This window comes from Neomonachus schauinslandi, chromosome 6, assembly GCF_002201575.2.
Source record: "Neomonachus schauinslandi chromosome 6, ASM220157v2, whole genome shotgun sequence".
In the NCBI taxonomy this organism is placed as follows: Eukaryota; Metazoa; Chordata; class Mammalia; order Carnivora; family Phocidae; genus Neomonachus; species Neomonachus schauinslandi.
Genome location: NC_058408.1, coordinates 31,274,529 through 31,287,641, shown reverse-complemented (window position 1 = coordinate 31,287,641; position 13,113 = coordinate 31,274,529). Strand labels below are relative to the sequence as shown.

General features: G+C 35.4%; 1 protein-coding gene across 2 annotated transcripts in view; it reads left to right on the top strand.

The window, feature by feature from the left end:
- The window catches only part of NEK7 (NIMA related kinase 7), a 169,523-nt gene that overhangs the window by 103,656 nt on the left and 52,754 nt on the right, over window positions 1–13,113 (top strand). For both annotated transcript variants that reach the window (XM_021682732.1, XM_021682733.1), the window contains exons 4-5: window positions 4,651–4,713; window positions 6,500–6,610. In XM_021682732.1, coding sequence (XP_021538407.1) covers window positions 4,651–4,713; window positions 6,500–6,610 — 174 coding nt within the window. The remainder of the gene's footprint in view (window positions 1–4,650; window positions 4,714–6,499; window positions 6,611–13,113) is intronic.

Here is a 13,113-nt window from a genome sequence, read left to right as displayed (position 1 = left end):
CTTTTCAAGGACATTTCCTTAAAGGCCTCTTTTTCCTCTTAAAGATATCCTTTCAGTTTCATTAGTCGTGAGTAATTTTTTGGAAGAATTTAGAGATGACAAAAGAAAACTTTTAAAATGATTCAGAAAGTACCAAGAACTTATTAGCCAACACTTGCCTAAATGCTGTTATTAACTTTGCTCTTACCAAGTATACAGTAAGGTTAAAAACCCAAAGAAACTTTGGTAGAGCCCAGAAAGATGCCTTCTGAAGATAAGCTTGTAAATATTCTAAGAAAAATATTTTTACAAAATCCAAATTTTTTTTTCCTTATGTGTTGTCTTTTCTTGCTCATGAAATCAGTCTTGAATCTGTGTCTGGGAATGATTTAATCTAAAGATCCAGTTTTTATTTTGTCTTAACTTGCTCGCTAAGAACAAAAGATAAGGTACTGCTGAATTCCAAATTAAATGTATTTATAAATGTATTTGGTTCAGAATTTAGTTTTGCCTCAAATGTGCCAGCAGTACTTATCTCTCAGTAACAAAGGAGAGATTTTGCTATTACTGAGAATTCAGTTAAAAATAAAAGTTAATTTGTAATACTAAATTACTTAAGTTGAGTTAGATTTTTTAAAAAAGATTTTATTTATTTATTCGAGAGAGAAAGCACGAGCAAAAGAGTGAGAGTATGAGCACGGGGAGCAGAGGGAGAAGCAGAAGCTGACTCCCTGCTGAGCAAGGAACCTAATGCAGGGCTCGGTCCCAGGACCCTGGGATCATGACCTGAGCTGAAGGCAGACTCTTAACCAACTGAGCCACCCGGGCACCCCGGAAATTCATGATTTCTATGGAGCACACTTCTATCTTAGTATTTTGTGTCTAGTTAGGGTTTCCTAAAGCTCTTGTACACATCTTTTTCTCATCTCATTCACTAGCTTTTGCTTTTTAAATATTTTTCCCATCATAGAGACATTGATTATTGGGAGATTAAATTTATACATGTCTCCAAGTTTGTGATTTTCTTCGTTTTAGTCACTAGTACCAGAATTATCCTTTCTTTTTCTCCTTAAAAAGTTTTCAGGAATTCCTTCAAGGTGAAAGACATTTAAAATTTTTTACTTCCCTGCATTTCTTTGAATTATCTCAAGTCCATTGTGACTAGTAGGTCCTGAGAATAGCATCAACATTCATGAGTTGGAGGGAATCTGTTATTTCTCTTGCCACTTTGATTTTTAAGCATAAATTGTGTGTGTGTGTGTGTGTGTATTTCAAAACTGTAACTAATATCAAGCTCAAAATTTTGTTTACATTAATATTTGTTATTATTTAACATATTACATTAGTAATGTCAATTTTTCCAGCATCACTTGGCAATTTGGGGAATGAGTGGCTTTTCTATATGAAATTGCTAGGTGTAAGACTTACTCCTTTAAAGTAATGATCTTTTGATTTTACTTATTTCTGTAAGAAATCTTTCTGAAGTGTATTATACTTTCCTGCATATATAAAGTCTGCATATATAATCCCTGCCAGCCATACTCCACCTTGTTGAGGTTCTAACATCACTTTTTACAAGCAGTACTTATTAGATTGTGTGTTCGTGTCCTGTGTTCCAGTCTTCATTCTGCATCTGACAGCATGCAAGCTTGTTTTCTTATTTGTATCTATAATAAAATCTAATAACAAGTTGACAGCGTGGTTTTATGAATAAAAGAAAGCAAGAACATGGACAAGTTATGTTATTTATGTTAATCATCTCTGTATAGAATAAAACTGTGATGCTCTTGAAGAGGTTTGTGTTTACATGAGGTTTTTCCTTCAGTAGATAGTGTTACACTGTTTGTGCTTTAGTGCTGGTCATTGCTCTTCTTTTTTTTACCCCTACAATTAGTATCCATTTGTAGCTAATATATTACCAAAGTTTGATATATATGAGGGCTTGCTGTTTGCAAAAAATTTCTTAGTAGATATTTTATGTAACATTTGTGATAGTGATTTGTCACTCATAGCCCTTTCTTTTTTCCTTTCTTTCCTTCTTTCCTTCCTTCCTCATTCTGTTCTGAAATCATAGTAGTCAATGCAAGTTGATTATGGTCAAATTGGTTAGAAGTACTACTAATGGGGAAAAGTGAAGCCACGCTCTCTAATACATGTACTAGCACACACATTTCCTTTTCTAATATTTGAATGAAGTGGGAGGAAATTTGATGCCACCTTGTTTATCTCACTCTCTTTGTAAACCAGTAAAGGGAGGGGCGCCTGGGTGGCTTAGTTGAGTGTGGGTCCAACTCTTGGTTTCGGCTTAGGTCGTGATCTCGGGGTCTTGGGATCGAGCCCTGCATCAGGTTCCATGTTCAGCTGGGAGTCTGCTTGAGATTCTCTCTCTCCTTCTGCCCCTCCCCCCTTTCGCACATACCCATGTACTCTCTCTCTCTCAAATAAATAAATAAATAAATAAATCTTTTTTTTTAAGCCCGTTAAATAGGATAGGATTCTGTATTTTTTTTCAAATCTTAACATTATGCAGTTCTCAGCTGTTTCACATTAAAACTTGAAAAACAAATGATACTCAAAATTTTCATTAGAAAATTAAATAAATAAATAAAATAAAGTTGAAGACTGCATAGAAATAGGAGGAGTATTTTGCTGTAGTGTTAGGTGAAAACGCATATACCATATTGCACCCTGCTGCTATTTTCACTTTCTGACACACATACCTTTGTACAAGAAATGGAAGGGAGTGAGCAAACGCTAAAATTCTTTTTTTTTTTTTAAGCTAAAGTTCTTTAAGGAAGTGAGTTAGTGGATTTTTTTTGTTTAAAAATTTTATTTATACTTTTCTTATTTTTTTTAATAAGGGGAAGATTAGAACTACATCTATGTTTGGATATTAAGAATGTTATCGAGCAAAAGTTGCATATTACAGATTGTAATTATATCCCCATGTTCTGTATTTCCTTTTATGCCTTAGGTATCTGTTGTTTCTGGCTAGAAGATTTTACAATTTCTTCAAAGTTCAGCTTTACCCACTCCTCACATGGGGATTCCTTCTTTAGATTTCTCATACTGCACTTTGTGCATACATGTATCTTAGTACTTATTAGCTAGTTGTATATGTGTTAGACTTCACAACAGCCTGGGACATTGAAGAAAATGCAGACTCTGGAGCTAGAATGATCTGGATCCAAGTCTTTGTTCTGTCACTTACTAATTTTATGACCATAAGCATATGTTTAGCTTCTCTGAGCCTGAGTCCTCATTCTAAATTGGAGCCAGTACTACCTACTTTATAAGAATATGGGGAAGATTATAGCAACATCTGTATGTAAAGAGGCTACACCCTCTGGTGGGTGTTCAGTAATTTCTTCTCGAGTCAAAAAGACTTGGATCATGCCCTCCTTTCAAGTTACACAGCTACTTTTCCTGGAACATATTGGCTGTCTGAATCAGAAAGACTTGGTGAATTGATGACTATAAATGTCATTAAAGTTGTTGTGTGACTAGGGTTTTAATCAGTTCATAGTAGTGACTTATCTAGATATTTTCTATAATATTTAGCATATTGATTTTTTATTTATTGTTTATTTTCTATACATTGAATTGTTTTCAGAGACATCCTAAATATCCTTTTGATTAAATTATCTTTTTTTAAAAAATATTTTTCACATTAGACCAATATTTCTCAACCTTTTCTTCATTATCACCCTAAGGAACCTTCTTAGATATTTTTTTCCTATTTACCCCGCTCCCTTATGAAATTTTAATTCCACAGATAAGACTATATCTGTTTATATGTTGTATGTGTATCTGTGCTTTATCCTTAATAAGGGTGAGACTCTCTCTCTCCTCTTTCCAAAGAACCAGTTTTTATCTCCTTGAAGTGCTATCATCCCTGTCAAGGTGTACATTAGATCTTTTAGACATGATTTGATTGTATAGATAATGGTTCAGAGCTTGGGATATAGTTGGATAACTCTGAGAGTGAATTCTGGCTGCTCCATTAATTAGCTGTGTGAACTTTTGTCAGTTTCTTAAGCTTTCTAAACCTGCTTTGTCTCATCTGTAAAATGGAGTACTAATGTTGTTGTCTTCCTAAGGATTAAATGACAGTTAAATGAGGTAGTTAATGCAATATGTTTAGCACATATTAATTGTTAAATATGTATTAACTCTCATTTTATTGTATTATGACCACAGTATCCATTCTGTTTCATTTGAACCTAAGACTTGAAATATCTAGCAGTTCTTTTTTCTCATTTTTTAAAAAGATTTTATTTATTTATTTGAGAGAGAAAAAGCAGGAGTAGGGGTAGGGGCAGAGGGAGAGGGAGAAGCAGGCTTCTCACTGAGCAGGGAGCCCAACCCAGAGCTCGATCCCAGGACCCCTAGATCATGACCTGAGCTGAAGGCAGACATTTAACTTACTGAGCCACCCAGGAGTCCCTCTTTTCTCATTTTTAATACTGACTGCCTTTGGAAGGAAAAATGTAAACTCTAGAGGTAACATGAGATAAAATACCTATAGTTCTTCATAGCTCCTAAAAAGCTAATTGAGAAGAAATTTTCTTAGTATGTGTATAACGATTTGTAAACTATTATAATGCATTTACATGGTGTCTTGAACCATAGATTATTATTTTATTAAATAATTCTGAATTCTCTTTTTAGATATTTGATTTAATGGATGCCAAAGCACGTGCTGATTGTATCAAAGAAATAGATCTCCTTAAGGTAAATAAATGAACTATTGACTATTTTGAATATAGATGAGCATGTTGATAAAAGTGATTTATGAAAATATTACACTTACAAGCAAAAAGATTTTTAAAAGTTATGTCACACTGTTTTTTTTTTTTCTTTTAAAGATTTTTATTTATTTTTTGACAGACAGAGACACAGCGAGAGAGGGAACACAAGCAGGGGGAGTGGGAGAGGGAGAAGCAGGCCTCCCGCCGAGCAGGGAGCCCGATGCGGGGCTCGATCCCAGGACCCTGGGATCATGACCTGAGCCAAAGGCAGACGCTTAACGACTGAGCCACCCAGGCGCCCCTGTCAGACTGGTTTTAAGCAACATTATACAAATATGTATCTCAGTATATAGAAGAATGTAGTTATTTTTTGAATTCATTGTAAAATAATTTAATCAGGTCATTTGGTAGGATTAGCTCCCCTCCCCTGCCTTTCAAACTAGGAAATAGATAAAATTGGCAAAGAACATTGAAGAAATTTTTTCTTGACTGTCCCAATTAGACATATTCTAAAGCTTAAGTAACATAAATGAATATTAGTATTATCTCAAGATGTAATATATTGAGAATGTGGACTGATCCAAATGGGCACATGCTTTTTGTATTATTTCTGTATCTTTTTTCCAGATTTAGAAAGGCTGATGTAAAGAGTATGTCAGAATTAGCTTTTCAGTTTTTCATCCACTCAAAGAATATGACTGAAATTTCAGTTATCTCTGCACTGCTTTTATTCTAGTAAAATTTCCTTTGAGGAGTGTTGTAGCTTATGTTATATTTTTAACTGTTAGATAAGACTTAGATGTTTTATATGCCATACATTTTTGTTTGTGCCTAAAATGAATCCAATTTATCAAAAAAACTTAAGAGTAAGATCAAAGTGAACCATGTTTTCCATCTGTTCTGTTAGTTGTAGTTATTTCCTGGGCCATGAAGTAACTGCTTTAAAAATATATATAAATAGCTATTAGAGAAATAATATATTATCATAGAAGATGTAGAAGGAAAACCTGTAAGTAGAAAGAAAAAAAGAAAATCATGTATATACCCTCTGGGAGAATTCTTGAATAATTTTCTTTGAGAAACTATTTGTCTTATTTTAACTTGTTTAAAGATTGAACAGAAAGCAAATTGTACAAAAGGATTGTCGGTGTGTAGAGACTGATGCATATATTTCTATAAGGTGAAATTTTTCTTAGGATCACTTAACGCATCAACCCCATAGGTAAACTCAGTATGTTTTATAATATTTGATGTAAAAGCTGTGTTTAGGTAGAATATATGTTTAGGTAGAATACGTCCTTTCATTTTGTTTTGTTTTAAACCACTGGCTGCAGTTATATGAGGATCAGGCCACCTTCAAAATAGGAGAAAAAGGAATACTTTATTTACCATTGAGTGCCCTTAATGACAGTTCCCATTTTGAAGGATATAATTTTTAGCAATTGGTGCTGTAATTCTGCCATTCATTTATGTTAATATATTTATTGGACATAGCAATACATACTTTAAAAAAATTTAACTGTAATTTACTCTATTTCTAATAGAGAGTATTAAAATAAAATTAATTTGTATCTGGTATTTCAATACTTGTTTTAAAATTCACTAAAGAAAAATACACTGTCATGTTAAGATTTCTGTAACTTAAAAATGAAACGCAGTAACTAAGTTTATTTTTAAGTTAAGAAACTGTAAGTGATTCCTGGGAATTTACAATAAGAAAACTTTCTGGTGTCTGTTTTTGTGTGTGTGTGTGTGTTTTTTTCCATCAGCAACTCAACCATCCAAATGTAATTAAATATTATGCATCATTCATTGAAGATAATGAACTTAACATAGTTTTGGAATTAGCTGATGCTGGTGATCTGTCCAGAATGATAAAGGTAAGGTTTTGTTTTGCTTTTTTTAAACTAAGTATTTATTTTTTTCTGATAGAATTGCTCTTTAAACATATAGGCATATTATATATTTTAAAGACCTCGGTGAAATGCTTTAAAATATGGTAGATATGTAATGAATGATAGACAGTAGTGATAATTATGATTATGAAACTGGTTTACCTGGTAAAGCTCACTCTGTTCAGCTGAGATGTGTGGACACTCTGAAACCAACTTGGAAATAGACCAACAGATTTGTCTTCTATAAGCTGAAGTTCAAATTTTGCAACTTGATTTTTCTGAGCAGACCACCCTTGATCCTGTATCTCTGGACATCAGGCAGAGGGGGACAGAAAGAGATTCTAGAGAATCCTGACCTGTTCCTGGGAGGGATTCATCAAAGAATAAAGTGGGCTTTGCATTCAGACCTTGCACATCAAACCCTAATTCAACCACTTTAAAGTTTATTTAACTTTCTTTTCCAACAGCATATTAATTGGGTTTAAGTTCAGCTACAAGTTATAGAAACCCCCAAATTAGAGTGTTCTAAAAACTGCTTGTCCTTAGGTTACTTCTGTGTATGACAGTTTCTCAAAAACAAAATAATAATAGAACCTACTTCATAGGATTGTTGTAAATGATTAATTATTTGACATTTATTAAGACCTAAGACCTGTCTCACACATAATAAGGCTATACAAATGGAAGCTACTGATATATTATTATTGTTACTAATTATATTTCTCTGTTACATAAAATTCTGGAGCTGATATGCCAGCTCTGATCTATCAAATTCTCAGAAACCAAGCCTATTTGCAGCTGATCAGGTCACCTCTCTGAGGCAGGAAGGGACAGAGGGCACTTGGTGGCTGTATCTTGAGGCACGTTCCTGGATACTGCCACACAACATTCTTAGCTTCATCACTTCGGCCAGAATTTAGTCTTATGAACATGTGTAGCTGCAAGGGAGGCTGGAATATATAGTCTTCATTTGGCTGGTCATGTGCCATCTGAACTTCTGTTACTCAGGAAGACATGTTGAACAGGGTGGAAATCAGTGAAGACCAACTAAATGAGAAAAGCAAGGCTCTTTACTCTGAGCTTCCTATAGCAAGGGAGTCAAGCATTGTCATTAACATTTTGACAGAGATTCACAGGCAGGCAGAGGAATAGGAAATCTTTATAATGGGAAAAATAAGCCTTTAGGTATGACCTGATTAGAGGCTGTTGGCACGAAGAAGCTTTACATGAGCTGCTTAGAAGTGGGGCATCTCACCTGGCTTTTTCTGATTGGTCCTAAGTTGGACCAATTAGGGAAGCTGTCGGGTATTCATCAAGTCCTGGGCATTTGGGGCTGATTGATACAGAGTTATTGCTTAGCTTCTTAGATTGTTGCTAGAGATGGCAATCTGGCTTTCTGCACACCAGACATGGTGGGCTGGCATCCTGGGTCGTTTGTTATGGATAAAAGTTTGGTTTTCTGGTCAGGTTGCTGAAGGTTGTGGATCAAAGTTCTGTTTTTATATGATCTGGGCATTGTCTGTAAATTCAGTCTCTCAACAGATACAGGAGCACAACTAGTAATCTCTGCTACATGGAGTTATTGTAAGGCGTTCTTAAAAACAACATTACATGCTATATGCATTACCATATTTACTGTTTAAAAGGATTCTGGGGCTAAATTTGACACTTAGAGAAGATAACCATCATTACTAGTAAATAGAAGAACTGATGCTTGAAATTAGGGTTTATCTGATGCAAAATTTCATGTGTTTTCCTTTAGTGGCACTTAAAGATTTTTATATCACAGAACTCCTTTGAAAAGTCAGATGAAAACCCTTGACCTTCTGCCGAGAGAGATGTTGGTGCATACACACTTTGTCTTCCATCACTAAGCCTTCACAGATTTTCTGATCAAGGTGCTCACTGGTTCTCTGGCAGTAGCTAGGAACCCTGCTCTCTGGTGCGAGCGTGGTGTCAGCGGGTCAGCTCTCTTGCCACTTAACTTCTCTTAGTCTTAGTTGCCTCATCCATAAGACGGAGGCAGTTTTAAGATTGCTTGCTAAATTATAAAAATACTACATGACAGGGAGGTAATATTTTTATTATCACAGAATGCTATCGAGCTGACTCTGTTGAAAGTCCCATGGTGAGAGTGACTCACTTCTAATCCGTTATCTGATTGCTTGTTTTAGGGACTTCCCAACACTAGTACCGTCTTTGCAAATTAATGAACACTAAAAAATAAAAATAAAAAATAATAATAATAAATAAAAAATTCGTGGTTTTAATTTTAAAAAGAAATGCAAACACACAAATGCAAAATTTGTAAAATAACCATCAAGATGAGACATATAAAAGCCAATGTAAATTGTCCTTATAAGAGAGACAACTAATATACAATTCTTGGCTTAAACTTTAAGTGCAAGAGTTGTTTAAATACTTATAGTAGGAAGCAAAGAAAGCAAATCTTCATTGGGCAAATACCAGCTGAAGGCAGATAAAAAACAGTTTCAGTTATCAAGTCTTGCCCCTGATTGAGAGGTTGATGATTTGGGGTTTTGATTCTCTTCTAGAGTTTTTTGCTCTTTTCCAGTCTAGTTTTCTTTCTTTGTTACTGTTCCTCCACACCTAGACGTTGCTGTCCCTAGCCCATTGCCAAGGCATGCCTGAGCCCATAACATTTGCCTTGGAAGAATACTCCTGTCCTTTCACCACTTGAGAAAACTAGGGCAAGATCAGAGTGCTTTATAGAAGAAGCCCTGTGATCTGCATCTTTAGCAGATTCGGATTTCTTAGACCAGTGGGGGAGGAAAAATTTGTCTGTGTTTTTATATTTATTGTGGTGATGAACTCAGTTCCCTTATTTAAATGGCTCTTGCCATCAGTTGATATTTTCAAGGAATTTTTTCTATCAACTGACCCAGTAGATATAGTAAGATCCATTCAGAACAACAGATTCTGTTTGGTAATGAATAGTAATGTGCTGTTATAGATTGATAACTATACTTTCAAAGTATCCTTAGGGCTTCTGACTAAAATTTGAAGGTATCTATCATGTAAAAGATTACTTAGGAAACTTTCTAAAAGTTTTTAAAAGTGATTGCTAGTAAATTATATGTTTATAGAGCAATTTATTGTACTTAGATAGAACTGAAGTAGTTCTTTAGAGAATTGGTAATATCATTCTTCCTTCCTATCTAGTAGACATTATTGTATAAGCCTTTAATGATCCTATCCTTTATTGTAGGTACCCTTAGTCAACCTCATCAAGATATACAAGATTCTGGGTCAGATTTCCCAGATCCTCTTGGAGCCCTCCTAAAGGTGGAAAGTTATATTGTCAAACTTATAGATCTTAGAATAGTCTCAGCATAATGGCCATAACAGAAAGTTATTCCAGTGTCCATAAAAGAAAGTTTGACTAAGAAGTTTCACATGAGTAGACTATTTTTATATCTGGTTACATTTATGTATGTCTTTATAATAAATAAAGAAGGACAATGAAGAGAGAGGGGTGTTGCTGTTTTAGGTAAGGGGATGAAAGAAGACCCTCCTGACTTAAGTCTTGCACCCCCACCTGCCTTTTCCTTCTTACTGTCCCAGTTCTGTTTTTTCTTTGCAGACACTCACTCACTCCTGACCCTATTCCCAACACCACAAGAAATGGCTCTTGAATGACCTCTATCATTAAATCCAGGGGGCTTCATCCAGTGCTCACTCCACTTGATCTCTCAGCTGCATTTGGCTCTGCTTTTCATACCCTCCTCCTTAAAATACTCCTCCACTGGTTTGTTGAGTCCCATCGTGCCTTGTTTCCTTCCTGTCTCTCCGGACGCTCTGATTCTTCTTAACTGAGTCATTCTTTTGTCTTAGCCCTTCATGATGGAGTTTTAAAAGTTGTGGTCCTGGCTTTTTTTTTTTCCTTTTTGCTTTATACTGTCTTTGTAGTTGATGTCATTCATGCCCGTGGATTCAGTTACTTTCAGTGTGCTTGTTTTCAAATGTTTTATCTTTAGTCTGGAGCTGTCTTCTAATTCTGAATTCAGATTAGCTCAACACCCCTGTAATGAAATTCATTATCTTCCCCAGACTACCTTCCTCCCACATTTCCTAACTGAGTTCAGCACCTGTCTGCCCAGTCGTGAACGCTGGAGCCCAGGACTCTTCTTTGACACTTCTCTCTCCTTACCTCCCACTTCAGTCTGTCACCAAGTTCAGTTTATTTTTCTCTTAAATGACTTTCAAATATTCCACCCAGCTCTGTTTCCATTTCTCTCCCTGTAGTGTGAAGTACCATCATCTCTCACCTAGAGAACGGGAGCTTTTAAACTAACCTTCCAGCACCTGTTTCTCCATCAGTCTTTTCAAGAGAGGTGAGAAAGGAGGAAAAAAAAAAAAGAAAGACCTCTTTTTAAATCCTTCTTGAGTTTCCTGTTGATGGTAAAGATGTTTGCCAAGATTTACTAAACCTGTGTGATCCAGAATATAAGCTCTCAGAGGGAGAAATCTTAGTTTGTTTTGTCACCTCACAAATCCCTAGTGCTTAGGACAGTGGGCCGCACAGAGTAGATGTTCAACAGATATCTGCTGTAGAAGGTGTAGACACCTTCAGTTTCTAGGGAGGTGCCTGGCTCATAGTAGTAGCTCTATTAATAAACATGGGGTCAATGAGTGCATAAAAGGTGATTATCTCCTTTCTTCCTCCCTCCCTCCCTCCCTCCCTCCCTCCCTCCCTCCCTTCCTTCCTTCCTTCCTTCCTTCCTTCCTTCCTTCCTTCCTTCTTTCCTTTCTTCCTTCCTTCAATTCCAGGTTGATTCTTTTTACCTCTGCTATGGTTCTCTGTTCCAGGGACCAGTAGGTGAATATGGGTGGTTGTTTCTTGCAGTTTCATTCTGGTCTTACAGGGAGTTGCTAAGATATTGAGTGGTATGCTGGTGAGACAGAAGATGGTGTTCTGAGCTGATACAGGAAGTGTATTTTTTTCCCCAAGAAATTCAAAAATTCTTGTCTAAACATTCTTATTTGTGCTATAAGCTGTTCTTTATAAAAGAGACTATTTTAAGAAAAAAGTCATAAGAACTTCTTTTATGAAGGAACATGACGGTGACTTAATGCTTTATAAAGGACAGCAGTAGATACCTGAATTGTAAGAAAATGATTCATTTCTTTATAGTGAGTAATATTGTAAATCATAGTGCATCACAACAGTATATTTCACTGTCTCAAGTCTTCAGCTTAATTGGGGTAGAAGAGAAAATATAGCTCCTGGTCTGTATTCCAGAAATGAACCTCTGGATAGCATTGCATCAAAGATTTTTACAAGTAAATAATTAATTGGTTTAGAGCAAGCTGACAAATATAATTAAGCAATTTATAGTTGAAATATTCAGTATTTCTCTAATTAGTGACAAAGGAATACCTGAGGCTGTGGTCAGATGAAATACTTCCCAGATGAGTTTTAGGATAAAAGGAAATCTAGAATTTTTCATCATCTACTTCTTTATCATCAGAAATCAGAATTTTAAAGGAAAATAGACTCTTAAAAAACAGATTTCAGTTTATCAAGTTGTGATTTGTATACTTCGTATTTTCTTTATCATACCCCAAATTGGACCAATAGATGCTCCATTTTGCAGTATGCCTTATTAATACTGTTTATTTCACTCTTTGAACATCAAGAAACAAATTTGGTGATAGAGACTTAGACTTAGTGTAGAGAAGACGAGAGACAAATCTCAGAAAAGTATAAACAAAAGCTTTGTTTTCTTTTTTTTAGGTATCAATAGAAATATTGCTAAAATGTATTTAAAATTTTCATAGCCCATTTTTCTTTTTTATTTTATTTTTTAATTTTTATTCTTTTTTTTATTATGTTATATTAGTCACTATACATTACATCATTAGTTTTTGATGTAGTGTTCCATGATTCATTGTTTGCGTATAACACCCAGTGCTCCATGCAGAACGTGCCCTCTTTAATACCCATCACCAGGCTAACCCATCTTCCCACCCCCCTTCCCTCTAGAACCCTCAGTTTGTTTCTCAGAGTCCATAGTCTCTCATGGTTCGTCTCCCCCTCTGATTTCCCCCCCTTCATTCTTCCCCTCCTGCTTCCCCTCTTCTTCTTCTTCTTTTTTTTTTTTTAAACATATAATGTATTATTTGTTTCAGAGGTACAGGTCTGTGATTCAACAGTCTTACACAATTCACAGCGCTCACCATAGCACATACCCTCCCCAATGTCTATCACCCAGCCACCCCATCCCTCCCACCCCCCACCACTCCAGCAACCCTCACTTTGTTTCCTGAGATTAAGAATTCCTCATATCAGTGAGGTCATATGATATATGTCTTTCTCTGATTGACTTATTTCGCTCAGCATAATACCCTCCAGTTCCATCCACGTCGTTGCAAATGGCAAGATCTCATTCCTTTTGATGGCTGCATAATATTCCATTGTATATATATATATATATATATATATATATATATATATATATATATAT